General features: G+C 40.8%; 1 protein-coding gene across 1 annotated transcript in view; it reads right to left on the bottom strand.

The window, feature by feature from the left end:
• Positions 1 to 16,707, bottom strand: part of ARSB (arylsulfatase B) — a 165,753-nt gene that overhangs the window by 79,476 nt on the left and 69,570 nt on the right. The window contains exon 5 of the mRNA XM_081826682.1: positions 9,130 to 9,373. Coding sequence (XP_081682808.1) covers positions 9,130 to 9,373 — 244 coding nt within the window. The remainder of the gene's footprint in view (positions 1 to 9,129; positions 9,374 to 16,707) is intronic.

Genomic DNA, 16,707 nt, shown 5'->3' with positions numbered 1-16,707 from the left:
TATATGTGAGGGAACTACCTCAAACTGGGGAAAGAACCACCTGAAAAGATGAAAAGGAACAGTGCCCAGCATTCACACAGAGTTGGAACCAGCACATGCTCCCTCCAGCCAGATTCACAGGGTACTGGGTTGATTACTGGGAGGTTCTGACTCAGGAGTGGAGAAAACTTAGCCCTAGCCTGAGCACAGGTCTGGACCTGCCTAATAAATTACAATGCAATACCCAGAAGAATCAAACTATTTCTAAGTCACTACATCTCAGAACAAAGCAAGAAGATTTATAACAATACATAAATATCTAGCACCTAACAAGATAAAATGCACAATGTCTGGCATCAAATCAAAGATTAAAAGTCTTGAAAACGTGACCCATAGTGAAGAGAATAATTATTCAGTCACAACCAACCCAGAACTGACATGGATGTTGGAATTAGCAGGAGTCATTAAAAGTTATTTTAGGGGCGCCTGGGTGGCTCAGCGTGTTCAGCGTCTGCCTTCGGCTCAGGACATGATCCTGGGGTCCTAGGATCGAGCCCCACGTCAGGTTCACTACTCAGTGGGGAGCCTGCTTCTCCCTCTCCCTCCCTCTGCCCCTCCCCCCTGCTCATGCTCTCAGTCTCTCACGCACACACGCTCTCTCTCTCTCAAATGAATAAAAAAATCTTTAACAACAATAAAAAAGTTATTTTAACTGTATTCTGTATGTTCATAAAGTTACCTAGAGACATGGAGGATATAAAAAAGACCCGAATGAACCTCTAGAAGTGAAAACCTACAAAGGGTGAGATGAAAAATATACTGAAGAGAATTAATGGAAAATTAGGCATTGAGAAAAAAAATAATAAGACTGCAGGCACAGCAATAGAATCTATCCAAAATGAAATACAGAGGAAAAAGTAATGTTAAAAAAAAAAAAAATGAAAAGAGCATCAGCAAGCTGAGGGCAACTTTAAGTGTCCAGATAAAAAGACTGGATATCTCCATTCTTCCCAAATTAACTTTCAGGTTTAATCTCATTCAATCTAATTTATAAAAAGCTTTTTTTTTTTAGGGGTGCCTGGGTGGCTCAGTCTGTTAAGCGTCTGCCTTCGGCTCAGGTCATGATCCCGGGGTCCTGGGATTGAGCCCCGCATTGGGCTCCCTGCTCAGCAGAGAGCCTGCTTCTCCCTCTCCCTCTGCTACCTCCCCTGCTTCCCCTCCTCTCTCTCTCTTTAGGAAAAAAAAAAAAAAAGAGCTTTTTTTTTTTTAATTTAACAAAATAATTCTAGAGCCCAGAAAATAATTTAAAAAGTGGGACTAGTCAAGAAAATTTTGCAAAGAAAATAGAATGGAGACGTGGGTAATTATTTCTACCAGGTATTTAAACACACTCTAAAATGTATATTTACAACAGATTACACATTACAACAGTGAAGTGTTAACATGACAGCGAAGTCGTGGACTAAACCAGATGGCACCAAGACAGAAGACAGCAGTAATAAGAACTTAAAACATAAAGTGGTCCTACAAGTCAGTGTAAACAGAAACTTTATTCAATAATAATAACAGTGTAAATATTATTCAATAATAATTATTCAATAATCAGCGTGGGTGGTCTTGGTAATACTTGGAATAAAGTAAGTTCAGAGGTTCTTAACCTTTGGCTCATTGACCATTGTGTTTCACTGGCCTTGGTATCTCTGAAAGTGGGGTTAAAAGTGACTTATTTTCCCTTCAGTTTTCCTCCTGAAATTTAACCCATAGCAGGGGGATGTTTTAAGTTTTTGTTGCTGTTGTTGTTGTTGGCTTTTATTTATTTATTTATTTGAGAGAGAGAGTGCAAGCACAAGGGGAGGGAGGAGAGGGAGAAGGAGAAGCAGGCTCCCCGTGGAGCAGGGAGCCCGACACGGGGCTCGGCTCGATCCCAGGACCCCGGGATCATGACCTGACCTGAGGGCAGACGCTTAACTGACTAAGTTACCCAGGTGCCCCAAGTTTTAAGTTATTAACTTTTTAAGATATTTTACATCATCAGATAATATTTGATTGTCACTATTATCATGTTATAACATCAAGAAGAGTTTCCCATTAATGAGAAATAAAAATGATACCTGCCATTATGATTAGGGTTCTGCTTTTGTTTTATTTAAGTGTAATAAAATATAAAATAGTTAAAAAAAAAAGAAGCAGGAGATATTGTGAGACATTGATCCTTTGAAATGTCTTAAAACAACCTACAGGCTGCTTACCAAGTTGAAAAGCAGAAAAACCATACAGAACTGGAAAGAACTTAGAGAAGCTGTGTCCCCACAAATGATAACATGCACTGTGGTTTGGAACAGAAGAGAAACTGAAGCGGTTGAAGGAGCTCCTGTTGCAAATAATGTCACTCTCTCCAGAACTGCTAATTCTTCTAAAATTTTAATATCTGGAAGCAGGTCTAAGAGGAACTGATAACTATGCAACTAGCAGAAACCTCTGATGCTCACAGCACAGCCAAGTCTATTACTGGGATTCCTATTTCATGAGACCCTTTTGAAATTTTCAAAAATTAGCCTTATCTTGAGACTGGCATTCCAAGTAAATAACTGACTAGAAGAAAGTTCCAGAACCCTGGGCACAGATCAAGTGTCTCTGACATTTGGCTGTCCATTTGTTTTTGCTGTTTTGGAAAAAGAAGCTCCAGATGTCAATGTGACTGGATGCTTTCTCTATCAGCAGTGATGGGTGCCAAATGTTGCACCACTCATAACGAATAACAGCCTGCCTAATGCTGTGAGAAGCATCAACTTCAAGGCCAGAGGGGCTGAGTCATTTTTCAGGGTCTTTCAACAAGAAATAGGGGCAGAAGGAGAGCAGTTCTCCATTTACTAAACAGAAATGTGCTGGAGTTCCAGAGCAAAGTCTTGAAATGCTTAATTAAAACTTTGGGCAGAAATTTTACTTTTTTTTCAATCAGAAAAGGAAAGCCCTCTCTCTTGTAGTTTAGCATACTTGGACAATATTTTTGGCTGTATCTCTTGCTAAAGCCCTGCAGTCAATATTCTTTTTTTTTTTTTTAAAGATTTTATTTATTTATTTATTTATTTGACAGAGAGAGGCAGCGAGAGAGGGAACACAAGCGGGGGGGTGGGAGAGGGAGAAGCAGGCTTCCCACTGAGCAGGGAGCCTGATGCGGGGCTCGATCCCAGGAGCCTGATGCGGGGCTCGATCCCAGGACCCTGGGATCATGACCTGAGCCGAAGGCAGATGCTTAATGCCTGAGCCACCCAGGCGTCCCCTGCAGTCAATATTATGTAGGCTGATCGAGAATGGAAAGCTCCTGTTCTATAAGAGATGGGTCACCAGGAGTTCAGTATCCTTCTAACACTGAAGAGAGACTTTTCCCCAATCTGGAGTTAAGAGTGGCCAAACTTTTTCCAATTTCTTTGCAGGCAGAAGCAAACATGTGCCAAACTTTTAAAGGTTACTCGTAATCAATATAATCTTAAGATTAAAATATGGATATATCATCCAAAATTTGGTGATGTGGACAAACATCAAAGACTTAGACTTTGCGAAAGATAACAGCCTCAGGGAGTTGGGGACAGAGGAAATAATTCCAACAGAACTCAATTGTTTCTCAACTTAAGCCTACCCTCGTTTGGCAAAGTGTACTACAAAGTTTTGACTCCATTTGCTATGATGTGCTTTTGCAAGCCAGGATTTTACACTTTTGCCACCAAAACAAAAACAAAACAAAAATCAAAACTGATTGGATGTCAAGTATGACTCATATGTTGTCATATAAAAACCACTCAAAACTTTCTCCTATTCCTTTTTTTTTTTTTTTTTAAGATTCTATTTATCTATTTGACAGAGAGAGAGACAGCGAGAGCAGGAACACAAACAGGGGCAGTGGGAGAGGGAGAAGCAGGTTCCTGCCGAGCAGGGAGCCCGACGCGGGGCTCGATCCCAGGACCCTGGGATCATGACCTGAGCCGAAGGCAGACGCTTAATGACTGAGCCACCCAGGCGCCCCAACTTTCTCCTATTTCTTTAAGTCAAACCGCAACAGCTTTCACAGTGAAATTAGTAATTAGCTGAATTAAAGTTCAAGCTTTGCTTTGCTTGGAAATTTTTGTTCTATTTCCTTCTTATCATAAAATAGGTATTAATTTTTGCTGTAAAAATTAATGAGAGAGGGGTGCTTGGCTGGCTCAGTCCGAAGAGCATGCAACTCTTGATCCTGGAGTCATGAGTTCGAGCCTCACACTGGGTGTAGAGATTACTAAAAAAAAATTACATAAACTTAAAAAAAATAAAGTAACAGATTTTCTTTAAAAAAAAATTATGAGACAGGGGTGCCTGGGTGGCTCAGATGGTTGAGCGTCTGCCTCCGGCTCAGGTCATGATCTCTAGGTCCGGGATTGAGTCCCACATTGGGCTCCTGGCTCAGCGGGGAGTCTGCTTCTCCCTCTCCCTCTGCCTCTCCCCCTGCTCATGCTCTCTCTCTGTATCTCTCTGTCTCATATGAATAAATAAAAAAAAAACCTTAAAAAAAATTTATGAGGCAGGTTTATAAAGAATGGTTTTCATATTTTTCTATGTGTAACCACATAGAAATAATGTATAATCAGTGTTCAATATCACAAAAATTAATTCTTTCCAAACTTTTGTGCATATGTTTAGGTACTTTCCTTCTGTAAATTCACAGCTTTTAGAGTCTCAAAGAGATCTAAGAATCAAAAACCTGGAGAAAACTCACTCCTCTGATTTAGATATTGACCTCACATAACACACATAATCATCGCTTAACAGTTCAAGAATTATATGGAAGAAAATCAAAACATCACACTTAGAAGAAAATATTTAGCGCATTTCAGGCTGAGAAAAAGCCTTCTGACCACAAAGGCAAAAGAGAAACTGATTTCAGCAAGAAAACACAAACTTCAGTAAATAAATGTAAAAAGTCATGAACATTTTCAAAAGAGAAAATACAAATGGAATGGAAAACATTTAAAAATTAATTTCTTTAATAATAAAAAAATTTGAGTTAAAATGAGATGATTTTGCCTATGATATCAACAAAGAGGTTTTTAAAAGCTATATAAGGAAAATTTGTGGAGGAGATGAGAATTCTCATATACCAGTGGAATAAGAGTATATTGCTACTTTTTTGAAACACAATGTTATAATGTCTGTCAAATGCTTTCAAAATGGTCATCTCTAAATTCTGTATAATATCTCGTATATGTGGAATCTAAAAAACAGAGAGGAGGGGGAGCTGAACTCTTAGAAACAGAGAGTAGAATGGTGGTTGCCAGGGCCTGGAGGGTAGGGGAAATGGGGAGATGTTGGTCAAAGGGCACAAACTTCCAGCTATGAGTAAGTTCTGGGGATCTACTGTATAGCATGCTGACTGTAGTTAACAATACTGTATTACATACTTGAAAGTTATTAAGAGAGTAGATCTTAAATGTTCTCCCCACACACATAAAAATAATAACTATGAGAGGTGATAAATGTGCTAACTAACCTTATTGTAGGGATCACTTCCCAGTATATATGTGTATCAAATGTTTATGATGTACACCTTAAGTTTATAAAATGCTTTATGTCATTTATATCTCAATAAAGCTAGAAAAATGAAATTAAACTATACCATTTTTCCTCACATTATGAAATCACCAGTCATAAGTCAGTCAGAGGAGAGAAAGGTGTGAGACGATGTCTAACTGGACTACAGAACACAAACTACCCAACATGTCCCTTGAATATACATCTCTGGTTGCTACTTGTTGCCTCACCATTGAATGATGAAATATCTAGATATTTTAACAAAATCAAACTCAGATTTAACTTGATACCTATTTTCTTCACTCTCCAAAATTAGGCAAACTTTTTCAAGGTCTGTGTTCCACAGCAACACAAGAAAAAAAACTAAAAATGTATGCAATAAAACTGAGTGACATTCAAAAAAAATAAATCAATATGTAGAAGTCATTCTCTAGTTTAATAATTTAATTTTCAATAGTTTCTACCTAATGGGAAAAATCCAAAATATAGACAGAGATTTTATGAAGAAATTGTTTACCCCACTGTTAATGATAAAAAAGTAAAAATCAATCTATATTAAGGGAATGATTAAGTATATCAAGGCATACGACAGAATATGCAGTCATTGAAATAATGTTTGCAATGAGTTTCTTGAATGACATGATCAAAAGTGATAATGTGTTAAGTGGGGCAAAAAAGAGGTAGTAAAAATATGCTAAGAAGAAAATTTTAAGGAAATATGACACGTTTATGGTAGCTGTTTCCAGGTAACATTTGGGTGATTATTTTTATTGCCTGAACTTTGCAAATTATCTACAATGAGTACATATTACTGACACTCAGGGAAGTTAAATAAAAATAGAGTAACCACAGAACCCAGATCACAAGTAGGGGCAGAAATATTTTAAAGAAAAAGAAAAATGTCATCTTGTATGAATGAGAAAATAATGAGTATAAATTTTCAAAACAACTAATGAGAGAAAAACTTTTGTTGTTTACTTCTTGGCTTAGCTGTTTGATGATGTGGATATGGTTGAGTTCTTTTTAAATGGCAAATCATAAACTGGTCATTCAATCCAAACTGAAAAACCAATTTCTCAGGTAAGAATAGGAGACAGTTTGGGGCTGGTTAGGATTTTTCCCCCAAACAGTATGATTTATAAGAAGGACTGAAATAATAGTTGAAAAATAGGAAAAGGTAAAGGAAGAGCTTCCTGATGTTTTAAATTTTGCTTTTTGAGAAAAGATCTTTTAAATTTGATAAATTCTCTAAAGAAAACTTGGGAACTTTGAGTTGCAAAATAATTGAAAGAAAAAGGATACAAAGCTAATCAAATCAGGAGATGAAGACCTTCCCTGTCTCACCTCCCGGATGAGATTCATTACAAAGGAACCAACAGACTCCCTGCTTGTCAGATGCTGAATAGTCCTGCTGAATGCTTCTTTCATCCATTCCTAAGCTCAAAGGAGATTTTAAACTTTAGCATTAAAACTTTAATAGCTGTCAAACTTCCTCTGCATAAAGCAATCTTATGTCAAACACTACTATTTATTTTTATTTTTATTTTTAAGTAGGCTCCCTGGCCAGCGTGGAGCCCAATGCAGGGCTTGAACTCATGACCCTGAGATCAAGACCTGAGCTAAGGTGAAGAGTCGGACACTTAACCGTCTGAGCCACCCAGGCACCCCAAACCCTACTATTTTTAATACTGAATATTGCTTACATAAAAACTGATAATATAGGGCGCCTGGGTGGCTCAGTTGGTTAAGCGACTGCCTTCGGCTCAGGTCATGATCCTGGAGTCCCGGGATTGAGTCCCGCATCGGGCTCCCTGCTCGGCAGGGAGCCTGCTTCTCCCTCTGACCCTCCCCCCTCTCATGTGCTCTCTCTCTCTCATTCTTTCTGTCTCAAATAAATAAATAAAATCTTTTAAAAAAATAAAAAAAAACCCTGATAATATAAAGATTAGAGGTAACCAGTATATCTAGCACTTGGGATTGGTTAAATTATGGTAGATACAGACTATGCACTGTGGATTATAAACCTAAATGTACACAGACCAGGTAGCTAACATAAATGAATGAAGTGGGCCTGGGTTGGGATTTGGGGGCAGTGGAGACGTGATTTGAAGAGGGAATACTTTATCTAAGGAAGACAGCAACTACTTGATTCCTGTCAGTTGGCTTTGTGGAAAGGTGGGCCCCGGTGTTGCCAGAATCTCCTACTTTTAAAAAAATTTTATTTGGAAATAATATCAAATTTAAAGAAAGTTGCAAAAATAAGAAATAGTAAAAGAACACCTATGCCCTTTACCCAGATTATCTTACTGTTAATATTTGACTTGGTATGTATTCTTTCTCTCTGCACACACACACACACACACACACACAAACACACACACACATTGTGTGTATGTTTGAAATATAAATTGAAATACATAGACACAATTTTTTCTGAACTATTTGAGGATATGTTAACATGTTATTATGACCCTTTACTCCTACTCCACGGCATATTTCCTAAGAATAGAAACCCTACTATTTTTGAGATGGGGCATCTGGAGTGGGATGATGAAGAGAGCATGAGGAGGTTGTCTCCTCCTGGCCACTAGGGACTAGACAATCAGCCACTTTTTCTCCCTCTGTAACACCAAACCAAGGTTAAATACTATTGCACTAGACAACTGCCATTCTATCAGTAAAAACAAAATCTCCGATATATGTACATTTATTTATCAATTGGATATATGTACTAATCTTCTAAAACATTATGTACCTTATAAAACATATTGTTAAATGAAGATAAAATAAAATTAAATACAAATACAAGTTTATAGTGTTCTTCCTGCGCCCTTGAAGGTGTGTACCTCCCCACCTTGGGTGCCATTCTTCTATACCGTGGTAGCTGAACAGGAAAAGGACTGCCACCATATCCAAAGCTGAGTCTGGGTTCTGCTCCCCAGTGTACCTCTCTTAATGTCTGCCGGCTCTCTCTATCACAATACTCTGTTTTATTGCCTTCATAGTGTTTATTGCTCCTGGAAGTCATCTTGCTTATTTATGTGTTTACTTGTTTATTTCTTCTCCCTGCCCCCTGCCCCCCGCAACTCTTCTCTACTAGAATATAAGCTCCATGAAAGCCAGGATCTTCCTGTCTTGTTCATTCCTAATCCTTCCACCCCTAAAAGGGGGTGGTTCATAATGGGTGCTCATTAGATACTCCCTGGCTCACATTCCAGCTCTATCCCCTGCGTGGTCCTCCATTCTCCTAGCAGATGAGAGGACAGGTCCCCTGACCCCCTGCAGGAAGCCAGCAATACCCTATCCTACCCCTTTGAGAAGCTTCTTTGCTTAAAAAACACCTGTAGAGGGTGAGCAGCAGAAGACAATCTTCCTCTTCACGTAAAACCCAGGGCCACAATCTCAAATCCAGAACTTAAAAAATACATATAATTACAATATTTCTAAAGACATTTCTATTTTTTTTAAAAAAATAATTAATTGTAAGTCAAATTATTATTTTCACACAAAAGCTATCATTTTCCCTCAATCCCTTCAGGCTGTTCTTGCAGGTTCTGCCCTGGGAGGATAAAAAGGAAGACGAGCAGGTACCTGATGGTTTTCCACACATCGAAGCCGTCCAGAGGCTTGGTGCCATTTGTGCTTCCCCGGGCCAGCTTCACGAGTGTCGGCAGCCAGTCAGAAATGTGGATGAGCTCCCGGTTCTTCAAACCCTTCTGTTTCAGCAAGGGGCTTGCCACAAAGCCCACCCCTCGAATGCCTCCTTCCCACAGGCTCCATTTTCTTCCTCGAAGGGGCCAGTTATTGCCCCCTGCCAGAGTCTGTCCTCCATTATCTGAAACACAATTAGGTCTTTGCATGAGGACAACGCTAGACACATTTAAGAACACACGACTTCTGTGTTGCTTTTAAATGGGGCTTAAGAACTAAAAAAGATGCCCCCTCCTTACTGCCTTCAGTACCAACCTCCCCTCTCCCGCCCAACACTCCCTCCATTACACAGACATAATCAGAGTGTAGCGTGGCACCAATCTGACACGAGACCTTCAAATCCCTTTGGATAGGGTCGCTGAAAAACAAGCAAGTCCCCGGAGGATATCTGCTTGGGATAGAGCCCTGTATAAATGATCAACGACTAGGCTGCAAATGCATGTGTGCAATTTTGTGTGACATAGGAGAAAGAATCCAGGTACACTGAGCCCTTTCCCATCCACAAAAAGAACCCTCAAGTGACATTCCACTCCGTGAGTTAAAGCTCCTGATAAGTTGGGGACCTTTTTATTTTACTCACCTGGAAAAACTTTCTAACATTTACACTGGTAACTAAATTAAACTTCTACTCCCTGGTGATGTGAACTCTTTCTTAGGTGTGAAAGTTGAAGATGTCTCCACTGGGCTAAATGTCTCTTGTAAACACACCAGTCGAGTGGAAAAAGTAATTGCAAGAAAAATTCCTCCCTTCTTGACAGAATGGCAAGACAAAGCTTCAACTGATGCACTGTGCCAGGGAAGAGAAAGCTTCTCTTCCAAGACAACTGAAGTTGAAGCCAGAGGTGAAGTTACAAGAGTGACTGAAATTAAGTATCTTACCAGCTGGGTGGAACTCAGTTAGAAATTAAGTTGGACTGTAGGAGGAAAAAAAAAAAAGGTGGTATTTCTTGTATACTGAGGTTGTAGAATCATTGGTATCTCCAAAAGCACCCATACACTCAGGGGACTCCACAGACACTTTTGAAATAACCCTTATTTGCATACATATTACCCCTCAATTAAATCTTTTTTTCAAACCACTGTTATCCAAATGAACCACAGGAGGGCAGTAGGACAGACCTACTAGAGTCTGTAGAATGTTGTACGTAAAAATCCAACGCAGAAATCAAGACCAAAGCCACAGGAAACACACGGAAAGAAAAAGAACTGGTATTTGTTAAGCAACTACTATGCACCAGGCACCACTTTAAGTTTACAGTATCTCTCCCAGAATCTGAAGTCTGAGAGACCTGCAATTGAAGCCTGATGCCAACCGCGCACTAGCCATGTGACCCAGGACAACACGATACCTCAGTTTCTTTATGTTCAATGTGGAGAGAAGAATTCCTAGCTCAGGTATTATGATGAAAATGAAATGACACTGTTTATGATCATTTCTTGGCTGGGTACCTGGCATAACCTCAGTGCTCAGTAAATGGTAGCTAATATTTATAACTCAGTCTAGTATCATAACCATTTCGTTTTTAGGAAAAAAAGAAGAAGAAGAAGAAGAAGTTTGAAAAGTCCAAATAGCTAATAAGGGGCAAAGCTAGGATGCGAACAAGGTCTGCGCGACTCCCCAGGTGCCTTCTGTCCCCAGAGTGCCGTGTTCCTGATGTCCCCGGTATGCAGTGGGTTTTATACCTACAGGCCACATAACGGCTCCCTGCCCTATGAAAACCATAAGCACAGACTCAGCAAAGTGTATACTCTTCCTTTTGATATAGCAGAAGGTGACGATATTTCCCTTTAGAGGAACCTTTGTTGCTGGCGGGTAAGAAATTCAAGGCTCTACTGCCAAGGAGGCTTCTGTTCAAATCCTTAGCACACGAGGTGCCTGGTTCTTCTCTGTGCTTCATGAAGGGAGGGAGAAGAGTGGAGCTAGGTTACATGAAGGTGACAATTCTTCAACACATGGGTTGGGGATGATGTGTCTCATCATTTGCCATCACAGACTTACAAGAACCTTTCCTTAAACCCTACATCTCTTCTTGACCAAAAGTCAAGGACCAAACAGTCACCCAAGTCAGCTTATTAAATACACTTTCTACTTTACAAGAACAAACCTGTATATTCAAAAAACAAGAGGCCACCATCCTTCTGACAGAGGGGATTCCTCCATACTCTGTATACTTCAGAGTATCAGTCACCCGTAGCCAACATTTCAAAACTTAAAAGGAGGTGCTGTTCATATTACACAAGAGTACACTGGAAAGAGAAGTTTATACTCTGCCTGTGAGGTCAAGAATGGCCAAGTCAGCAGCACTATTATTTTGCTCTATTATCTAGACTGCTATAAACGATACTGGCTCAGGGCTTGTAGAAGATGCCTGTTGTCTCCATTTTAACTAGATGCACTCCTTTGAGATAGTCTATAATGTCTCGCAGTTCCACGTACTTGCTAGCGCTCAGTACAAAAATACTAGACGGTGGTGGAGGAAATGCGTGTGGAGATGAGGAGGAGGAGGGTGGCTGGGTCTGCTATCTGACTCTTGGAGCAGCCCTTCGGGTATGACTCAAAAAGGAAAATACGCTGTGCCGGAAGGAGAACGTGGCCACTGTGGCTACTGTCGGAGCTGGAAGGTGCTTCCACATCTTATGAGGGGAGGGCGCCGATGCGGTGAGCAGGACTGTTTTTGCCGCTAGTTCACTGGGCTGTGTTTCCCATTAGCAATGGGAAGGCATTCTGTCCTCTGTTATCAGTCACATTTTCCAGAGCACTCTGGAGAGAAAGCACTGTCGACAAGCACACCGCGACTTCTTCTCTCGGACTCCCCTGTCACAGAGCCGAAGCACAACCAGCAGCACGAAGAGGGCAATTTGGCTTTGCCAGGGGTCTGCATCTCCACAGGTGGCCCCTGCCTGATGGCTGCCACTGAGCAGCAGGGCCGCAGGACCCACAGCTGGGCTCTCCATGCATCAGTTCCGGCACAGCCTCCTGGGTATTTCAAGAAGCTGGACATAAAATTGATCACAGTTGCTGTAAGACTACAGCAAGCTCATTTGGAATAAGGTTTCCTATATTGTTCACTTAAACCTGACAAACGAAAATTTAAAAAGACAATGGAACTATCACATTTCTTTTCACTCGCTCTCCTAATTTTCTTTTGGGCAAAAGGTAACTTTTGTTCTTGCTAAGAATTAATTTTCAAGAGAAAATTTTCCCGTTTCATTTCCTGACTGACTTATTTATGAAAAAACTTCCAAATCAAAATAAGATGACTCCCAACTAGTAAAGGAAGCTCTGAAATTTTTTTTTTTTTTTTTAGGGAAATAGTTTTGCAGCAATGTTTCTGGCAGAGGGAAAACCTAATTATAAACACTTTGCCGTCTAGAAAAGAAATGTCAAAATAAAACAAATGTCATATACAGATGGTGAATCTCACTTTATCATTCCTTCCTGAACAAAAATAACTGTCAAAAAGTCTTGGAAAAACATTGGTTAGCCAATGATCTAAGCAAATGCATTAAGTGTATGACAATGAAGCCTCATCCTCATCCAGCTGATAGAAGTTCAGATGCAACCATGACAGAACTTTCATTTTTAGGACTACTCCCAACAGGGTAAGGCTGTGGCTTGGCCGTGGGAGGCTGCCCTGAACATCAGTGTGTATTTCTATCTCATTGCTCCCTCAACTGGGCTTACCCGAGACATCCTCCTCTCTCTGACTCAGGGATCCTGAAAGAAAAAGCAAGAAAGGCTCCAAGGCCCTTGCACCAATGCCCGGACTTGGCTCTGAACAGGGCCAGCAATGTAAGTGTGACAGATAAATAGACAACATGACTTCAAACACCAAGATGCCGCCTTCTCTAAAAAAGAGGACCCGCTTGCTGATGGTTGATTCTTTTAGACTAGTTTTTTTTTTTTTTTAATTTTTGACTAAAAGGCAAATTGGAGGGTTAATATGTGTCTTAGAAGTCACCTAGAGGATTTGGTAAATTCAATCTTCTCCTACTAAAAGATCTTGGAAAAAATATCTACCTGGACACTAATTTACAATCTAATGTTCTTCTCTTTCCCTCTTGTTCTACATTCAATTTCTGATTGAATGTGCATTCCCTTCTGCTGAGTCTAACTTTCAAATGGATTTCAAGCCCATCCACCCCCATCTACCCCAGGGCCTCGGGTCTGGCACTCTTCCCACTTGGACACATGGCAACCTACAGATTGCTTCACTTCGCTGTCAGAGGCATCCCTGTGAAGCCCCAAACCAATCAAGTCTTGTTCGTGTTTAAAGATCTCTAATTGCTTTCTAATCAGGAAAAACTTCAGCCCACCTAGAGAATCCATTACATCTGGCCCCAACCTACTTACTGGGCATCAACACCTGCCCTCCTCCATAAAAAGTGCCTTGTGCTGGGCCACCTGGCTGGCTCAGTCAGTACAGAGTGCGACTCTTGATCTCGGGGTTGTGGGTTCGAGCCCCACGTTGGGTGTAGAGATTACTTAAAAATAAAATCTTAAAAAAAGAAAAGTGCTCAGTGCTTCATTCATGTAGAACTAACTTCGCCTTGTCGTTAGGATACGTCATGCCCTTTCATGCTGACTTTGCCTCTGTACCTGTTGGTTCCTCTGCCTAAAATGCTCTCCCTCTTCTTTCCTGCCCGACTTAAATTTTGATTCTCAGGATAAATGTCACATCTTCTGTTAACTTTTCATTTACCGCCCCCCACCACTACCCTGCCTAGATAGTCTCTCTGTATATTGTACTTATTTCTGTATGTTAATTCGTTGTTCATGGGTTCGTCTTCCCAGGGAACTCTGCCTCCCAAGGACAACAACAATGTCTCATTCTTCTTTGCATTTCCAGGACCTAGCACAGGGCCCACCAAAGAGAAGGGCTCAAGAATTGGGGGAGGGAGGGTGTGGGTAAGGAACAATAAACAAATGGAAAAAAGGCCACCAAAAATTGAGAATGAAGGCACTAAAAATTTACTTTGATTATTGGATGGTGTTTTCTGAGCCTTCATCCAGCCACTCTATGACCTTGACTTTTAGGAAACTGTTCCATACACAGGTGCTGCTTATTTAACAGGACGTTGCAGGGTCAGGGGTGGTTCCTGGTCCCCGTGAGGATTTAAGCAAATCAAACACACAATACCAGAATTGTTTGTCCAATCTGGCCCTTGATCAGTCACACTGAAGTCAAAGGGGATTGTTTGGTCCTGGCCCGGAAGAGAGTCCTCACTCAGCCCTTTAACAAATCTTTGGGGAATGCTCACCATGTGCCAAGGACCACCCCAGCTTTGGGGAAATGGCAGCCAAGAAGACAGACAAGGCCCTCTCTCTCATGAAGTGAGTAGAAAAAGATATGATCTCTCCATTCACGGTCTTCTTGGAGGAGCTGAAACCAGAATGACGGGACAGGGCAGACCACGACCAGAGAGGGGAGAGCCCAGGCACAGAGAGTAGAGGCTCAAGCGCCTTATTCACTTACACATTGGATAGTGGGGTGTTCTGCATCAAGGCTTCTTTTTTTTTTTTTTTTTTTTTTTTAAAGATTTTATTTATTTATTTGACAGAGAGAGAGACAGCGAGAGAGGGAACACAAGCAGGGGGAGTGGGAGAGGGAGAAGCAGGCCCCCCGCCGAGCGGGAAGCCCGATGCGGGGCTCGATCCCAGGACCGTGGGATCATGACCTGAGCCGAAGGCAGACGCTTAACGACTGAGCCACCCAGGCGCCCCTGCATCAAGGCTTCTTAATTCAAGATTAAATTAACTACACCCTTAAGAACACTCTGTTGCCAGACCTTAAGGCAAACTGGAGCTGAATGATGACTCGATATAAACCAGAAGGTGTCTAGCTGGTAAATGACCGTCATCGTTTGTCTCTATCATCCCTACTGCCACATTTCGAGTTTCATTAAAATGGATTCAAAGAATTGGAGTTAAGTGCTGTGAGTTTGGGTAAACGGCTCTCTGAGCCTGATTTTCTAATTTGGAAAATGAGGATAACAATGATACCTACCTTAACATAGAGCCTGGCACAAAAGGAGCGCTCAGTAAACATTAGCCATTTTCACTGATGAGAATCACCAGCAGCAGCATCAAGTACGCAGAGCAGAACCATCTCGTCTCCGGGTATTTATTACACATATACTAGATTTAAGTATTACAGCTGCACTCTAAATCACCATGCATTCATTAAGAAAGGATTTTATGCACAGAGCCCTTCTCAATTACATGCTCTTCTCTGTGGGTGATTTCTTGAGATTCGTAAGAACACAGTGAATTTGAGGGCTTTTGCTGTCATTTTGGGGACAGAGCCAGGTGACATCTTTCTGTTTCTAGGAGTTTAAATAAAGTATATCAATCATCAAAGAAAGAGGAACAATGGTCATAACCTGTGATTAAAATGAAGTGTCAGAAACTGAAGCTTTGGGCGCCTGGGTGGCTCAGTCGGTTAAGCGACTGCCTTCGGCTCAGGTCATGATCCTGGAGTCCCTGGATCGAGTCCCGCATCGGGCTCCCTGCTCGGCAGGGAGTCTGCTTTGCCCTCCGACCCTATCCCCTCTCATGTGTTCTCTCTCACTCAAATAAATAAATAAAATCTTAAAAAAAAAAAAAGAAAGAAACTGAAGCTTTATTCAGTTATATTTGTAGGGGTTTCAAATGGTTTGCAGCATTCAGGACAGATGAATGCTCCCACCCCACTCCCAGTCAGACACAGTCAGACTTTACAACTGGATTAAAAAAACCAGCAAAGGGAGCGCTCCTGCTGAGCTAGCATTGGGAGGGTCCTGCTGGGATGCGATTGGCAACCAGACCCCAAATAACGGATGCAGCCACCAAAAGAGCAGAAGATAAAGGGGACGGATGCAGGGAAAAGGTAAAATCAGGAATGAATGAGGATTAAAAGGGAGATTTTACAGGGTTGTAGTAAAATATTTCCTCGTTTTAATGGGGCTAATGTCATTGCTTATAATGATGAGATACCAGTGGGATTTTATCTCTCCTTTAAAATTTAAGGATGAGAAGACTCAAAAGTCTGTTGAAAGACTGGAGGGACATGAATGGGGGATGGGCTAGATAGATGATGGGTATTAATTAAGGAGGGCACTTGTGATGAGCACTGGGTGTTACATGTAAGTGATGAATCACCAAATTCTACTCCAGAAACTAATACTGCACTGTATGTTAACTAAAATTTGAATTAAAAACAAAATTAAATAAATAAATAAAAAGTTGAAACAAAAACAAAAACAAAAAAAAGAAAGACAGACTGGAAACAATTGGTCTCTAAAAGTTAAAATGGGAAGTGCCTGGCTGGCTCAGTGGATAGAGTATGTGACACTTGGTCTCAGAGTTGTGAGTTTGAGCCCCATGCTGAGTGTAGAGCTTACTTAAAAAAATAAAAAAATAAAAAATAAATAAATAAATATATGAATGGAACTGGAAACTGAAAAAACAGAGTACTA

This window comes from Leptonychotes weddellii, chromosome 7 (assembly GCF_054177405.1).
Source record: "Leptonychotes weddellii isolate Sample4059 chromosome 7, ASM5417740v2, whole genome shotgun sequence".
NCBI classification, from domain to species: Eukaryota; Metazoa; Chordata; class Mammalia; order Carnivora; family Phocidae; genus Leptonychotes; species Leptonychotes weddellii.
This window is presented reverse-complemented; position numbering and strand designations above follow the sequence as displayed.